The sequence below is a fragment of the Cercospora kikuchii genome, assembly GCF_019650295.1.
Source record: "Cercospora kikuchii DNA, contig_00002, whole genome shotgun sequence".
NCBI lineage: Eukaryota > Fungi > Ascomycota > Dothideomycetes > Mycosphaerellales > Mycosphaerellaceae > Cercospora > Cercospora kikuchii.
Genome location: NW_025408583.1, coordinates 993526 through 1007305, shown reverse-complemented (window position 1 = coordinate 1007305; position 13780 = coordinate 993526). Strand labels below are relative to the sequence as shown.

At 53.6% G+C, this 13780-nt stretch overlaps 7 protein-coding genes across 7 annotated transcripts; 4 read left to right on the top strand and 3 right to left on the bottom strand.

Annotated features, from left to right (window-relative positions):
* Positions 1–157: 157 nt before the first annotated feature.
* Positions 158–3622, bottom strand: CKM354_000261200 (poly(A)-specific ribonuclease; the record flags this gene model as incomplete). Its single annotated transcript, XM_044797773.1, has 2 exons — positions 158–3382; positions 3494–3622. 2 exons carry the CDS (start codon positions 3620–3622, stop codon positions 158–160), a joined length of 3354 nt encoding a protein of 1117 aa, XP_044653708.1.
* A 388-nt stretch (positions 3623–4010) lies between these two features.
* On the top strand, positions 4011–5240 carry CKM354_000261100 (uncharacterized protein; the record flags this gene model as incomplete). The annotated part of the gene is made up of 6 exons (XM_044797772.1): positions 4011–4119; positions 4201–4289; positions 4358–4376; positions 4430–4964; positions 5036–5118; positions 5167–5240. The coding sequence occupies 6 exons, from the start codon at positions 4011–4013 to the stop codon at positions 5238–5240; spliced, it is 909 nt and encodes a 302-aa protein (XP_044653707.1).
* A 187-nt stretch (positions 5241–5427) lies between these two features.
* On the top strand, positions 5428–6888 carry CKM354_000261000 (uncharacterized protein; the record flags this gene model as incomplete). Its single annotated transcript, XM_044797771.1, has 1 exon — positions 5428–6888. The coding sequence occupies one exon, from the start codon at positions 5428–5430 to the stop codon at positions 6886–6888; it is 1461 nt and encodes a 486-aa protein (XP_044653706.1).
* A 448-nt stretch (positions 6889–7336) lies between these two features.
* On the top strand, positions 7337–9314 carry CKM354_000260900 (protein serine/threonine kinase activating protein DBF4; the record flags this gene model as incomplete). The annotated part of the gene is made up of 2 exons (XM_044797770.1): positions 7337–9157; positions 9210–9314. The coding sequence occupies 2 exons, from the start codon at positions 7337–7339 to the stop codon at positions 9312–9314; spliced, it is 1926 nt and encodes a 641-aa protein (XP_044653705.1).
* Positions 9315–9761: 447 nt separating this feature from the next.
* CKM354_000260800 (uncharacterized protein) lies at positions 9762–10269 on the top strand (the record flags this gene model as incomplete). The annotated part of the gene is made up of 3 exons (XM_044797769.1): positions 9762–9906; positions 9963–10162; positions 10210–10269. 3 exons carry the CDS (start codon positions 9762–9764, stop codon positions 10267–10269), a joined length of 405 nt encoding a protein of 134 aa, XP_044653704.1.
* Positions 10270–10295: 26 nt separating this feature from the next.
* On the bottom strand, positions 10296–11306 carry CKM354_000260700 (3-methyl-2-oxobutanoate hydroxymethyltransferase; the record flags this gene model as incomplete). The annotated part of the gene is made up of 1 exon (XM_044797768.1): positions 10296–11306. One exon carries the CDS (start codon positions 11304–11306, stop codon positions 10296–10298), a length of 1011 nt encoding a protein of 336 aa, XP_044653703.1.
* A 576-nt stretch (positions 11307–11882) lies between these two features.
* On the bottom strand, positions 11883–13687 carry CKM354_000260600 (uncharacterized protein; the record flags this gene model as incomplete). Its single annotated transcript, XM_044797767.1, has 2 exons — positions 11883–13350; positions 13410–13687. The coding sequence occupies 2 exons, from the start codon at positions 13685–13687 to the stop codon at positions 11883–11885; spliced, it is 1746 nt and encodes a 581-aa protein (XP_044653702.1).
* Between the last annotated feature and the right edge of the window lie 93 nt (positions 13688–13780).

Genomic DNA, 13780 nt, shown 5'->3' with positions numbered 1-13780 from the left:
TTCAGTTTCAGTTTTGATTCATTCCCTATCCTAGGCTACTGTCGCGTCAGTGTCTCATTGTCCTTGACATCTATGGTCTGTTCACTGATCGAAATCGCCGGCCGACAATTTGCCATCATTGTCCTCATCATCCTTCCCGCGTGCGGGCAACCCTCCTTCAACCCGCCGGAGTGCCCAAAGCTGACCCAGGCAAAACAGTCTGCACAGGCTGTCGACTTGGAGTACTCGGAGCACTAGGATTCTCAGCAGCAGGAGGTCGGAAATTATTCACCCTACCAGCCGCCATGATCTTATCCTTCCAAACCTCCAGAATCCCAGCATCCGAAAATTCCAGATACTTCAACCACAGTCTCAGAGCCGTTCGCGCATCTTCTATACTGTCGTGCACGTCTTGTTGTATGTCCTCGTGCAGAACAGCCCATGCCAGGAAACGAAGTGAAAGTTTGCGTTGAGTTCGACTTCCCAGCGAGAAAAGCTCTTGCGTGTCGACGAGTTGTGCTTCGGGGACGTGGATGTTGATGATGCGTAAGTCGCTCGACAGGCCATGACCGATGAATGAACAGCCGAGATTCACCAGTACCCATAATTTTTTGTAGACGTCTTTGAGGACAGAGAGTTTGTAACGACTCCTTCCTGGCGTTAGGTCTCCATCGTGAAGGCCAGAAAATTGTGTCAGGTAGTCGTCGATAGGGTCCTCGATTGCAATGTAGTCGTCGATGAATGGTAGTTCTCGATCGTGTCCGTCTGCTCGAAGCACGGAGACTCGTGCCAGGCCTGAGCGTGCTGGACGTGTCATTGTACGTTTGCCGGTGGGACCAACGTCGATTTCCTCCCTGAGCAAGCGAACAAATTCTGCATCGATGGCGACGTGAATTCCTGTCGTCGGCAATGCTTCATCGGCAGAGAGAGCTCGGAAGTGATACGATTCACCAATACCTGGCTGAGCAGGGCTGCGGAACAGTATACTAGTGTCGATTGCGGTCTTCCACGTTTGGTCCACAACGTGAGACATGGTCTTGGCTTGATATGTGATAACCGATGGCAGCTTCCACTGCGGATTGAAGTGTAAAGCATCTTCTTGAGAGACCGGATGCACCAGAAAGTCATTGAAGAGATGCCAGTCGTGCTCTCGTGTCGGATCCGTGGAGGCAAGACCGACATCGATAGTTGCGACGAGATGAGACTTCTCGTTCTCGCTCGGCAGCACGTCTGCCACAACGCCCACAAGTTCGTAAACCGTAATGTTATATTGAGCCCTTTGCAAGTGCAGCTGCAAATCCTCCCCCTCATAGCAGAAGAATCGGCCGTTGTTGACGATGACTCCGATTTCTCTCGGCAGGAAGTCTGGTGTCGCCCATAGTTGTCGAGACTCTCCAGTAGTGATCGCTGCATTGAGTGTGAGTACCGCGGGTAAGCAATGTACAGCTCGATGTGAGACCATATTCTTATACGAGTTACATCGAAGACACCATCCTCGATGCTGGCTGTGACGTTCGATCGAGGCCTTCAGTATCTGGGAGAAGTACTGTCGAGTGGACCTTGCCTTTGGTGGACGTGATGGATAGACGAGATCGTGGGCGTACCAGACTCTGTCCACTCTGCTCTCATAGTGGCATTGGGCGCATTGAGTACTCTCTAAACCGATAGTTCCGAAAGCTAGGTGGAATTGATCCAGCGATGGCGCGACCTGTTTGAAATTGTCCTCGAGCCGCAGGAACAGGAAACGAGTGAGATTTTGCATCATCGTGGTAAGAGAGACGCTGGTCGCCTGCGTCTCGATGATGTTCTGCGCAAGTGCGTCTGGTTGCTTACTCAGAGCTCGTAGGAAGTTCGTCGCCTGGCAGTTGGGTGCAGTAGCCTTCTCGAGCATATCGACCAAGAATCCCAGCTCGCACATCAAACACGTTTCCAGTCTGCAATCGCGAGCTGTGTGATGCAAACTCACGTTGCGGGCTGTTACTGTAAATCGAAGAAGTTGCAACAGAGGATTAGCATAGGAGTTGGCAATATGAGTCTCCAATCCGGCGTAGGTCGTCTTATTGAAATATCGGAAATCGAAATCCTCGACTCCGAACCTGCTGTATTTGATTTCGACATTGCGATACAGGAAACGAGCATCTTTCGAGGCCTTCCCATCCACCTTCATTTTATCCAGTGCGTTCAGTAGATCCTCACTCATGCGCCGGTGCGTGTCTGGACCTGCATTCTCCTGCCTGGACTTTTCACTCAAGAATTTCGGTGCTGACAGCGGATCAGGCAGCATCTGCTGTGCAGGTTCCGTTGCTTGGTGACGCAGTCTAGTTCGAGGATTGTTTCCAACCTTTCCAAAATCACAATTTCGAAACGATGCATCGAAATTGTCGAGTCGGGGTGTTTGAACCCCTACTTGATGAACCAAATTATTTGGCCAGCTAGAGAGCAATGGCTCACGGTAGTGAGGCATGCCAATCAGGTTGATAGGTCCAGTGGTCCAATCCACTTGCTTGTTGCCGATGATGGAGTCGGGAAAGTCAGTAGCCTTTGCATACTCGGTGAATTGAAGTTTGGATGGCGAACCCCATAGAACCAAGTTATTGTTGCTATCAGCGAGAGCAAAGCCCTTACCGGAGGGCATGAGTTCCAGACCAACGAAGTGACCGTCTTGCACACTAGCAAATTTCATACTGGGCATTTCGGGGTTCTGTATGTCAATGGAATGAAGTGCCCCATTCTGGGAAAGCACGATACATGTAGAGGACAACTTGGGATGGAGCCGCACGTTTGCGGCACCCCCTTGGAATGGTAGCGGCCGAGCAGGCTTTCGAGTCTTGAGATCAAATACGCGGACTAAGCGTTCCAGCGCCAGTCCTTGATGTTGCGATTGTGCCCAACCGCAGGTCAGCAGATAGTCGCCTCTAGCATCCATGTCATTGACAGTTCCTGCGTATGCTTTCCAGCTGTGGATGACTGTAAGCGATTTTGGGTCAAGCAGATGAATAGTCCCGTCATGTGCTGCGGCGCAAATAGTCTGACTTGCAGTGCGCATCGACGTGAACGGGATCGAGGTTTTGGGAGCAATGGTCTCGGTTACAATGCCCTTGTCGATGTCGATTCGAAATAGCTGTGTTTGACAACCAGCTACAATTAAGTCTGTAGCATCGCGATTGGCGAAAGTCATACAACGTAGGTCAACCATTTCTGGCAGTGATATGTGCCATTGCGCGATTCCTCGCCGCGACGAGAGATGTACGCTCTTGCTCGAGACGGAAACCACACCTCGGCTGCAGAACAGTATCTGTTTGACTGGCGCGCTTACCGGCGCTGTGCGTGACGCATTGCTGGAATGGGCGCGGTATGAGGTGTATCTTTGCAGATCAGGGCCGTAGAAAGAAGTTATTGTGCCCTGTTTACGTGATCAGGACGAAGGAAAAGAGAAGAAGCGTGTGCCAATCCAACAGAAACTCCAACAGAACACATTTTGACACAACAGATTGTCGTGATCGCGGGCACTTACCGCGTCGTTGCCGACCCAGAACAGCTCCTCTGTCGGATCGAAGCAGAAGGCGGTTACACGTGAAGATCGAGCTGATGCCAACGCGCCGGGATACGACAGGCGGAGTGTCTCGGTCCAGTCGGCCTCCATAGCTTCTGTCTGATGGATTTGTCTAACATGCCTGATGCTGGAAGCTGTAAGGTCCGTGATGATCTTTGATTCTAGCAAGTGGTTGTGGCATTGACTGTAAACATTGGAAGTGGTCGAGGACGAGAAGACGGAAGGGAAAGTGAAGCCGAGCGCCGAGCCGCCGATTCCTTCCACTGTCGGGACTGCGCTGTGCTTGCAGTTGACAACACATGGAATCACAGCATAATATGGAGCGGGCAGTCGTACAACAGACTCGAAACCGTATCTAAGCATCTGATCACTTGCACCACTTATGTTCATGCGTAGACGTGCGCCCCTCGATTATCTTCCACTTCTTGGTGCACACAAGTCAACAACCCATCAGCTCTGCTCTAAAAGACGCTACACAATGGCTATGACAGGTCCCGACGCAGTCGTAGACTTTCAAAACTACCTTCAGAAATCCACTCGAGTGATGTGCTTGTTGGGTGCCGGCTTATCTGCCGCCTCGGGCTTGCGTGAGTATCGAATCGTACTGTCTCCACGCTGTTGAAGACTAGACAGAGGACGGGAGCTGATCATGGGCTTTCCCTTAACAGCGACGTTTCGTGGAGCAGGTGGTCTTTGGAGATCGCACGACGCGGTCTCTTTGGCCACGCCTGAAGCATTCGCTCTAGATCCTGCTCTGGTGAGTCCATTCGTGCCAATGCTTACAATGGGCGACAACCTAATCGAGATTTCTTCGGCTCGCAACAGGTATGGCGATTCTACTGCTGTACGTTTGGGCTCTCTGATCAGAATGTTGCTTCTTCCGCTCAACAATCACAGACCGACGCAAAATGGCACTGAGCGTCCAGCCGAATGCAGCCCACTTTGCTCTGGCAGAATTGGCTCGCCGTATGCCAGGCTTCATCGCTCTCTCGCAGAACGTCGACCATCTGAGCCCAAGAGCGGGCCACCCTCGAGAGAATCTGCATCTCCTCCATGGCACATTGTTTGAGGTAAAGTGTAACGACTACAGATGTGGTTATGTTGCAGAGAACTTCGATGAGCCCATCTCTCCGGCGCTGTATATTCCCGATGGCCAAGATCCTACATCGACGGAGGCGCGAGCACGAGACATCAGTGATGCAGCAGTGCCATTGCCCGATATTGCTCTTGAAGATTTACCTCATTGTCCCAAATGCAGAAAACATCTGTTACGACCCAACGTTGTGTGGTTCGGCGAGCCACTTCCAGGTCAGGTGTTGAATGCCATCGATCAATACCTTGAATCTGGGCAAAAAGTCGATTTGATAATGGTCATCGGCACGGCGGCAGTGGTATACCCTGCGGCCGGTTACATCCCACTCGCTCGAGAAAAGTAAGTGGAAGAACACAAGGGGCAGTGTCGTCCAGACGTTCACGACCTCGTGCTAATTGTCGTTCTCTTAGGGGTGCTCGAGTGTGCGTGGTTAACACAGACCCAAACGACTCGCCACCTGACGGCTGGCAGGAGGGGGATTGGTTCTTCCAAGGTTCGTACTAATCTGACAGCTTGCTTGCTTCGCTGACCACTGGGCTAGGTGATGCTGCACAATTTGTGCCGCTCCTGCTGAAGTCGGTGATCGGAACGCTGCCTTCAGCGACGCCAACATGATAACGGGGTTCGCGATTCCATATAAGCACGGAAGATAGCGTGATTCCGCAATGAACATTTGATGTGGCGGAGACGTGTAAACGTGACGGTAGATGAATAGGAAGTCTTGAGTGGAGTGATCTGAAACGTACTTGTTTGGCGGAAGCACTTCCGCTCTCCAGTCCTGTTCTACGACAACCTTCACAACATGAAAAGCTTGCGGCGCATACCTCTACGCGCCCTAGCCCGTCCTGTGCCCGCATTTCGGAGCAGGCCTCTGAGCACGACAGCAGCACCATGGCATCTCATCTCAGCCGCCGATGTCCAGTTCGGCCAGCCGATTCACGAGACACATCCGCATCTCATCCGAGCGGGCGACCTCACACCTGGCATATCGGCTCTTGAATACCACCACCGACGCGCCGCGCTGGCAAGCAAGTTACCGCAGAACAGTGTAGCTGTACTGGCCGCAGCTGATCTCAAATATCGTTCCGGAGCAGTTTTCTACAATTTCCATCAGGATCCCAACTTCTACTACCTCACCGGCTTCAACGAACCCGATGCCGTCGCGATCATCGAGAAAGGACAGTCTGATGTGGAATATACATTTCATCTCTTCGTGAGACCGAAAGATGAGCGCGCTGAAATGTGGGATGGGGCCAGGTCTGGTGTGCAGGCAGCTCAAGATGTGTTCAATGCCGATGAAGCGGCCGATATCGAGAGCGTGGGCGCTGCTATATCACAACTTGTGGAGGGTAGTAAGACAGTGTATACGGACATAGGCCTCTCGAATCGCCAAAGCGCTTTGAGTCGTCTTATTTCTGGACAGCCGAAGGTGGAGGGCCTTGCTAAGCTGTTGCAGCAAACAAGCGTGAGGCCGCTTCGAAATATCATGAATGAGCTCAGATTGACCAAGTCTGATGCTGAGCTCGACTGTATGCGCAAAGCGGGACATGTCTCGGGCGAAGTCATCAGCCATGCAATAGCAAACACGCCTCACAGCGAGAAGCAGCTGTGGGCTGATTTGAATTACGGCTTCCGCACTTCTGGACTGGATGGAGAAGCTTACGTCCCAGTGATTGGAGGCGGCAAGAACGCTCTGAGCATTCATTACGTGCGCAACGACGCCCTCCTCCACGACGGTGACATCGTGTTGGTCGATGCTGGAGGTGAGTATGGGGGATACATCACGGATATCACACGCAGCTGGCCCGTCAACGGGCGATTCACCGATGCACAACGCGACATGTACAGCATGATTTTGAACGTTCAGAAATCGTGTATCAGCCTGTGTCATGAGGACGCAGGCGTCTCACTGGACAAGCTGCATAGTGTTTGCGAGCACGGCTTGCGCGATGGACTGAAAAGTTTAGGCTTCGACTTGTCCGGGAAGGCTTTTAACAAGCTCTTTCCGCACCATGTTGGGCATTACATTGGCTTGGATGTGCATGATGCGCCAGGCTATCCACGCGATGATCGTCTGCGCGCGAAGCAGTGCATCACGATTGAGCCGGGTGTCTACGTGCCGGACACTGACGAATGGCCGTCTCACTTTCGGGGCATGGGCATTCGAATAGAAGACTCGGTGGTGGTGGGGCTGGACACACCAGAAGTGTTGACCAAAAGCGCGTTGAAAGAGATTGACGAGATAGAGGACAGCCGAGCATGATGTAACATTACTGTAGAGTTCGGCGCAAACCTCGTGCCAGCCCACTTTCGTTGTTCTCCGACTAGTCCCGTGCTATGAGTGAAGTCGCAGTAGCTGCCAGCCCCCGTGCCTGCCACCTTCGAGCCCAGTGATCTTGGTGAACGGCGGTTGTTGCAGCCTCGCCATTTACAAATATCTTCCACGGGCACCATGTCTTGACCACACCAGCATCCCCGAGCAGAGCAAAGCAGTGCACGCGACAGATCACGACCGTTGCTATCGTGTCGTCAGCGCGTCCGTGTGAGCGGCCGCCGTTGCTAAGTGGGTTCGGCTGTGAGTGCCTGAGGCCGCAACGTTTGTCAACAACCCCACTGACGCGAACCTCCAGACGGTAGCCAGCGTTCCGACAACTACGCACGCACTAACAACGCTCTCTGGAGACGCGGTGGCTTTGGGGACGCGCGCAGACATGGCAGGCAGGAGGGTGCCTCTGGCCAATGTGCCGCACGCCGCCAACTCGCCTGCATTCGGTGGACTGGGTGGAAAACGAACGCGTTCAGAGCAGCGCGATGCCATTCTGGGCCAGCCGCCGAGCAAGAAACAGATTGTCGAGCAGGACGAGAACGTGGACCCGCGCAGAAGAGCTGGAGTGACAGTCATCGCCGTGGATAAGCTCGAGGAGCCCTTTCTGAAGCGCCAGAGCCACGCTCCCCCGACTGCCTTCGAGAAGAAGCTCGTAGCCGCGCGAGAGAAGAAGACGACGCCGCAGCAGCAGCAGCCACGACACGAGAGCCGTGTACAGAAACAGCATGCCGATAACATCGAGTCCATACGCCAGTGGCAGAAGCACTACCGTCGCCAATTCCCCAACTTCGTCTTCTACTTCGACAATGTCACCGAGGACATTCGGCACAAGGCGGTGCGTAAGATCACCAGCTTGGGTGCCCGCGAGGACAAGTTCTTTTCCAAGGCCGTCACGCACGTAGTCACAACACGTGCCATTCCTTCAGAGACAGCTACGACGAGCCCGAATGAAGAGGCCAATGACGCCGCTCAGCTTCGCAGCGCACAGCATTCGTTGGCCGCAGCCGATCAGCGACGCACGACCAGCGTACTTGATGCCAGTCTCGTGCGTCGCGCACAACTTCCTCTTGCAGCTGCACAGCCAACTGTGGACACACGCCGGACGCAGCAGCACGGGACCGACATACTGTTCAAGGCTCGCGCCCTTGGCACCAAGATATGGGCTCTCGAGAAGCTTCATCGCGTCCTCGATACCATCCTTGATGCTGACCCGGGTGATGCTGCTGAACAGCGTGGTACCGCCACGAGAATCTCGGGCAGGCACGCTCGTGATGCCGACTTAGAACAGCTGCTGCGCCACGAGAAAGTGAAGGGCCCGGCGGATCGCGACATGACTGTCGCTGCTCAAGATACCATCACGTTACGAGGTTGCTACCTCTATGTTCATGACATGGACGAGAAGACCAAGCCAGTCATGGTGCGCGACTACTCCAAACCCCAATCCAAGGAACAAGGCAAGTGGCCACAGTTCCGACTGTCCGCTCCAGGCCGCTGTCCGTTCGTAGAGGACCTGGCACATGCGAGGAAGATAGCACAGCAAGACCGAGATGCGCAAGAAGCACGGGATGATCTGCAGCGTAAGACACGAGCCAATGTGTCCCTGCCAGGGTTCCCTCAGCAGGGCAGTGGTCGTGATACAGCACTTCGACGCTCGCCTCGCAAGCTGGCGCAGAGTAACATGGGTGCAATGACCCAGCCATTGCCACCACCATATCAGGGAGCAACGAAACAACAGCCGCCTACAGATAGCTTTGCGCCCTTCTTCAACAGCACTCAGCTGAACGCGCGCGGCCTGCCCAGGATGGTTCGAGGGGAGCCCGTCGCATCTGGCGTACAGCCATCCAACATCACATCTGCCATACGCTCGCAAGCCATCTCTTCAGCTGCAATCTCATCTACGACGGGTCTTCATCGCCGTGTTGGAGATAGCAGAGAGATGTCCATGCTCAAGCGCAAAGTCTTAGGCTCCAACAGTATCCCAACGTCTCACGCCAACGACGTGCGGGCCGCTATCAACGAAGATGCTGTGCCTCCGCCGCGTGCTGCCAAGCGGAAGGCGCAAGAGACGCTCGGGGTAGTGTATGAGACTGACCACAATGGCGCCGAGGCTGGCGCCCACACTGCCAAGCGCAAGAAGGTTGTGGAAAAGGAGGCGAAGCCAGGGTACTGTGAAAACTGCCGTGACAAGTTCGATGACTTCGACGATGTAAGTTGCGTGTTTCTACATCATTTCCGCCTGGCGCTAACAAGTTCTTCAGCATATTGCATCTCGAAAGCACCGAAAGTTCGCCCTGACTGCAGAGAACTGGCAGGAACTGGATGAGCTCCTTGCGCTCCTTAAGCGCCCACATAAGAAGCGTTGAACAGTCTTGCACACGCGAGAGAATCTTGAGGTAATGGGCAGGCAGTCACGAGAGGCACAGCATGCACAGTTTCGGTATCTTGAGGGTCAGCATTGATGCATTTTTGAGGGAGTCGCGTTGAGCGCATCCGTGAAGACCAGTAGTACGGCTTTTGTTTCAGAAAAGGCATAGCGAGGGCGCGGCATCGACCAGGTCGGATGAGGCTCACGAGCTTGGCATGAAGAGCATGTATGTTGCATAGTAATATCAATGTAGTAGCTTCCAACTTGACTCGTTTGAGACCTGAGATGTACAACCATAGGCTGTGCGCATGCCGTGAGCTTTTTGGCACATGATAGCAGCACCTCAGGCTCTTGCCGTGCCAAGCGGAAGATAGGTGGTCAACCATTTATCATCTTGCTTCGACATTACAATGCACTTGTCTTTCTGCTTCTTCAGCTAACCATCATGTCCGGCGTAATGGACGACGAGGCGCACGAAAGCGATGGGGCAGATCTCCAAATGACAATGGCCGCCTCCGTGGTGCTGGAGCATCTGCCGCGAGACGCCGCGAGAGCACTCGATACCGCTGGCGAGCTTGAACAACCTAAAGGTGCCGTCTGACGTGTTCCAGCAACTTGCTCCGCATGGAACTAACGAGAATCGCAGTCACGATTCGATTGTCACCTCTGCCGAACACGCCACAACTCCGACAACCTCGCTTCAGGTGCAGCAGCAATCAGCGCTTCGAGCATATTGTGAGGTTTCTGCGGCGGAAGTTGGGACTCAAAGACCATGAGTCTGTTTTCTGTTATGTCAATTCTGTCTTTGCGCCAGGGCTGGACGAGGGAGTTGGGAATTTGTGGAGGGTGAGTTACTCGTAACAAGTCTGCCACGCTTATGCTGACTTGAACAGTGCTTCAAGACGGGCGACGAACTAGTCGTCTCATACAGCATTACACAAGCTTTTGGATGAGGTGAGATGAAGTGGCGCGAGCGAAATCACTGAGGTGCATTGACTATTCTACGAAACTCTTCTACCTCTTTCTCTGCAATGGGGTATGTATGTTCTTTTGCAGGGTACGCCCTCTCCTTGACCTCTTTCCCATACTCGCGAACGGCTCGGCTAGCTTCACCCCAGACATCGCCATACTTCTTCACGAACTTGGGCAGGAATCTGCCTTCGGGGAAGTAGCCTGCCATGTCGACTTGGACGAGCACTTGGCCTGAGCAGGCATTTCCTGCACCGATACCGATTGTTGGGACGGAAAGCTTTTCGGTCACGATGCCTGCGATTTCTGCTGGCACTGCTTCGATTACCATGCCGAAGGCACCGGCTTCTTGAACGGCTTTTGCGTCTTCGAGGAGTTTCATTGCGCCGGCTACTGATTTTCCTTGTACGCGAAAGCCGCCGAGGGCGTTTTGTCGTTGGGGAGTTAGGCCGATATGTCCCAAGACTGGGATTCCTGCCGATGTGATTTTGCGAATTTGTGGTGCCATGTCCAAACCTCCTTCTAGCTTCACAGCGTGTACGTTCCCCTCTTTCACAAGTCGAATGGCCGATTGTAGTGCTTGTTCAGGTGATACTTCATAAGATCCCATAGGCAAATCGCCAATGCGGAAAAGTGCTGTGGCTCCTCGGGCTACGCTGCGACAGTGCAGGATCATTTCGTCTAGGACCACGCTGCTTGTATCTTCTAGACCCAATGCCACCATGGCGAGACTATCACCCACTAGCACGACGTCCATGCCTGCGTGCTCGGCGACGTGTGCGCTGGGGAAGTCGTGGGCGGTGATCATGGCAATGGGTTCTTTCTTCCGGTACATGTTCTGCAGTGTTTGGAGTGTGACTTTTTTGCGCCCGGACGCTGTCCCAGCTGCAGAGTGTGACGACCATCTTGATTGTATAGCGGCAGCCAAAGTAGCACGCGTGTGTTGTGTTGAAGAGAAGTGTGATGTTGTTCTAGCCGCGGTAGCGAACGCGTGTATGTGAGGACGAAAGGCACGCGACATGGTCGTGGATTCTTCAAGGCGGATCTGCCTGAGATGATGTTTTGACTGTGGGAAAGTTATGGTCGAAGCTGAACAAAGACGTTTGCTGCATTGTAAGGGGAATCGGCTGTAGGACGCTTTTCCACTGTGCAGTGTGCTGCATCGTAGTTGTGAGAATATCTACACTCTGTCCTCGGTACGTTAGGCCGAGACCGTCGGCTGCCGAGAGGTCGTGAGAAATGATGACATGGGTTTGACCGTGACCAACAACCACCAACTGTCGTAGGCGCGTTTCTGCATTCGTCAAACAGATGCCCGCTAGCAATCACACCGCAAGTATTGTACACTCTATGACCTCGGGTATATATGTGCATCGACGCTGACGAGTATTCGTCACGCTCTCCATCTCGCACTCCATCTCGCCCTCAACTGCCCACTCCTAGGGCTCTTCAACGGCTTGCCCTTTTTTCCGATACCACTACATATGCATGCTTGTGAAGAGAACCAAGCATAACAATGCGAAGTCATGCGAACCAGACAGAAATTGTCTGTTAGGAAGCGCAATTTGAGACAACATCCAGCAAGCAACCATGCTTTTCAACCATGACTGATGATGACTCTCGCTCCTTCTTTTCCCAAAACTCCCCTCTCCTTTTCTTTCGCTTTGGGACTTCGATCTCTCCCTTTCTTGCGGCTGAGGAAGCCCAGCATGCCTGAAGGTCGTTCTACTCTTCGCGCCTCATCGGCCACCATGGCTTGACTTTGATTAGCCATGTCTGTCCAGCTCCCTTGCTCGTTGAGCACAACTTGGACGCCTCCACCTTGCGATGTGCTCCTCGTTGACCCTCGCTGTCGATGCTGCTGGTAGCCTCTGCTGGTCGGCGGTGGAAGTGCCGCATTTGTTGGATTCTCAAATCTCATAGGGCGTGATCTCCCTGTCTCTCGGGGATCAGGATTCGCGTATGGAGAGGGTTCTGAAGTCGGCGGTATCGGATATTCAGATGGGTGGCTGACAGCCACACCTATCTCCAGTGCTGCGGCAGGCAGAGGAGGTGAGCCGTCGGGAGAATGTGTTGAGGATCGCGTTCTTGACACGCTGCCTGGCGTGTTCGAGCGCGGTGTCGGGACCGATCTTGTCTTCTCGAGTCCCTGTTGTCGCGCGTAATTCGGATCCAGGTCTCTATCCCGTGCAGACCTCGTCGATGATTTAGTCGTGTTTGGAGACCCAGTCACTGACGCTACTGGACTTCGGTCCTGGGGTACCGCAGTGTAGTTGAATGGTTCAAACATGGTCTCAATCATCCGGTGCAGCTCATCCGCGCGGATCTCTTGCTGCGTTGCATCCTCTCGCAACTCTGCCCGAGGTTTTTGTTTGCGTGCACGAGCTTCCAGCGGTGCTTCCTCAAGGAGAAGCTCCTCGAGATCATAGGTGGCGTCAAAATTGGTCTTCTCGCTCGACGGGCAGAATATGGGCTCGTACTCCTTGTGCTCCAAGGCCACAAAATCAATCTCTCTGAAGAACGGGTTATCCGTGAATGTCTCCCACCCGGCAGCACCAATCCGTAGATGCTTGTTCTTCTCCAGTAGTGAGCTGATAGCGTGCAGACAAGGCATCGAAACCGGCGGCGATGTCACTGGAAATGGTGGGTCAGCCTTGACAATTGCTTGTGCTAGTGCATCGTGATGGTTCGCCTCGAACGGACGTCGATTGTAAATGCATTCATAGAATAGCACACCCAAAGACCACCAATCGACTTCGGAATAGTAACCTTTCCCAGAGTATACTTCTGGTGCCAAGTATGCAAGCGTTCCTGATTTGCTCGTGAGCGGTTTTCCGGGAGTGATGTCGGAAGCAACATTGAAGTCGGCCAAGTGCACATGACCTTCCGAATCTAAGAGCACGTTATCGGGCTTGACGTCTCGATGCACAATGCCTTGCTTGTGTATGTATCTGAGGGCACAGCCGAGCTCAGCAATCCAGAAACGTACAGCCTCTTCCGTGAAAGTCTTTCGCGAAATGTGAAATCGCAGGTCGCCTCCATTCATGAGATCAACGACAATGTACCTGCGCAGACGTCAGTCGAGGGTCGAAGCAGCAGACTTATATGGCGCGGGGCGATATACAGGTACTCCATGTCCTGAAAACTGTAGCGCAGGTTGCACAGGAACGGGTGATTCAGGTGCTCCAGCATACGCCGCTCTCGAATGATATTCCGCACACTCTCCGACCTAACCACCTCATCCTTCCTAATGTACTTGAGCGCGAATGTCAAGCCTGTATCTTTTCGCTCCACTATGCGGACCTTGCCAAACGCGCCCTTGCCCACCACGCGCAGCAGGCGGAAGTGATTGAGGTTGACCTCGTCGGTGAGGACTACGGGCTTGCCATTGGAATTGCCCATCTGTACTGGACCGCCAACCGATCCAGCGAGGGCGGCGAGGGTCGAAGTAAAACGGTGTTGCGGACGTTGGACAAGTAGCCAGCGGGAGTGCTA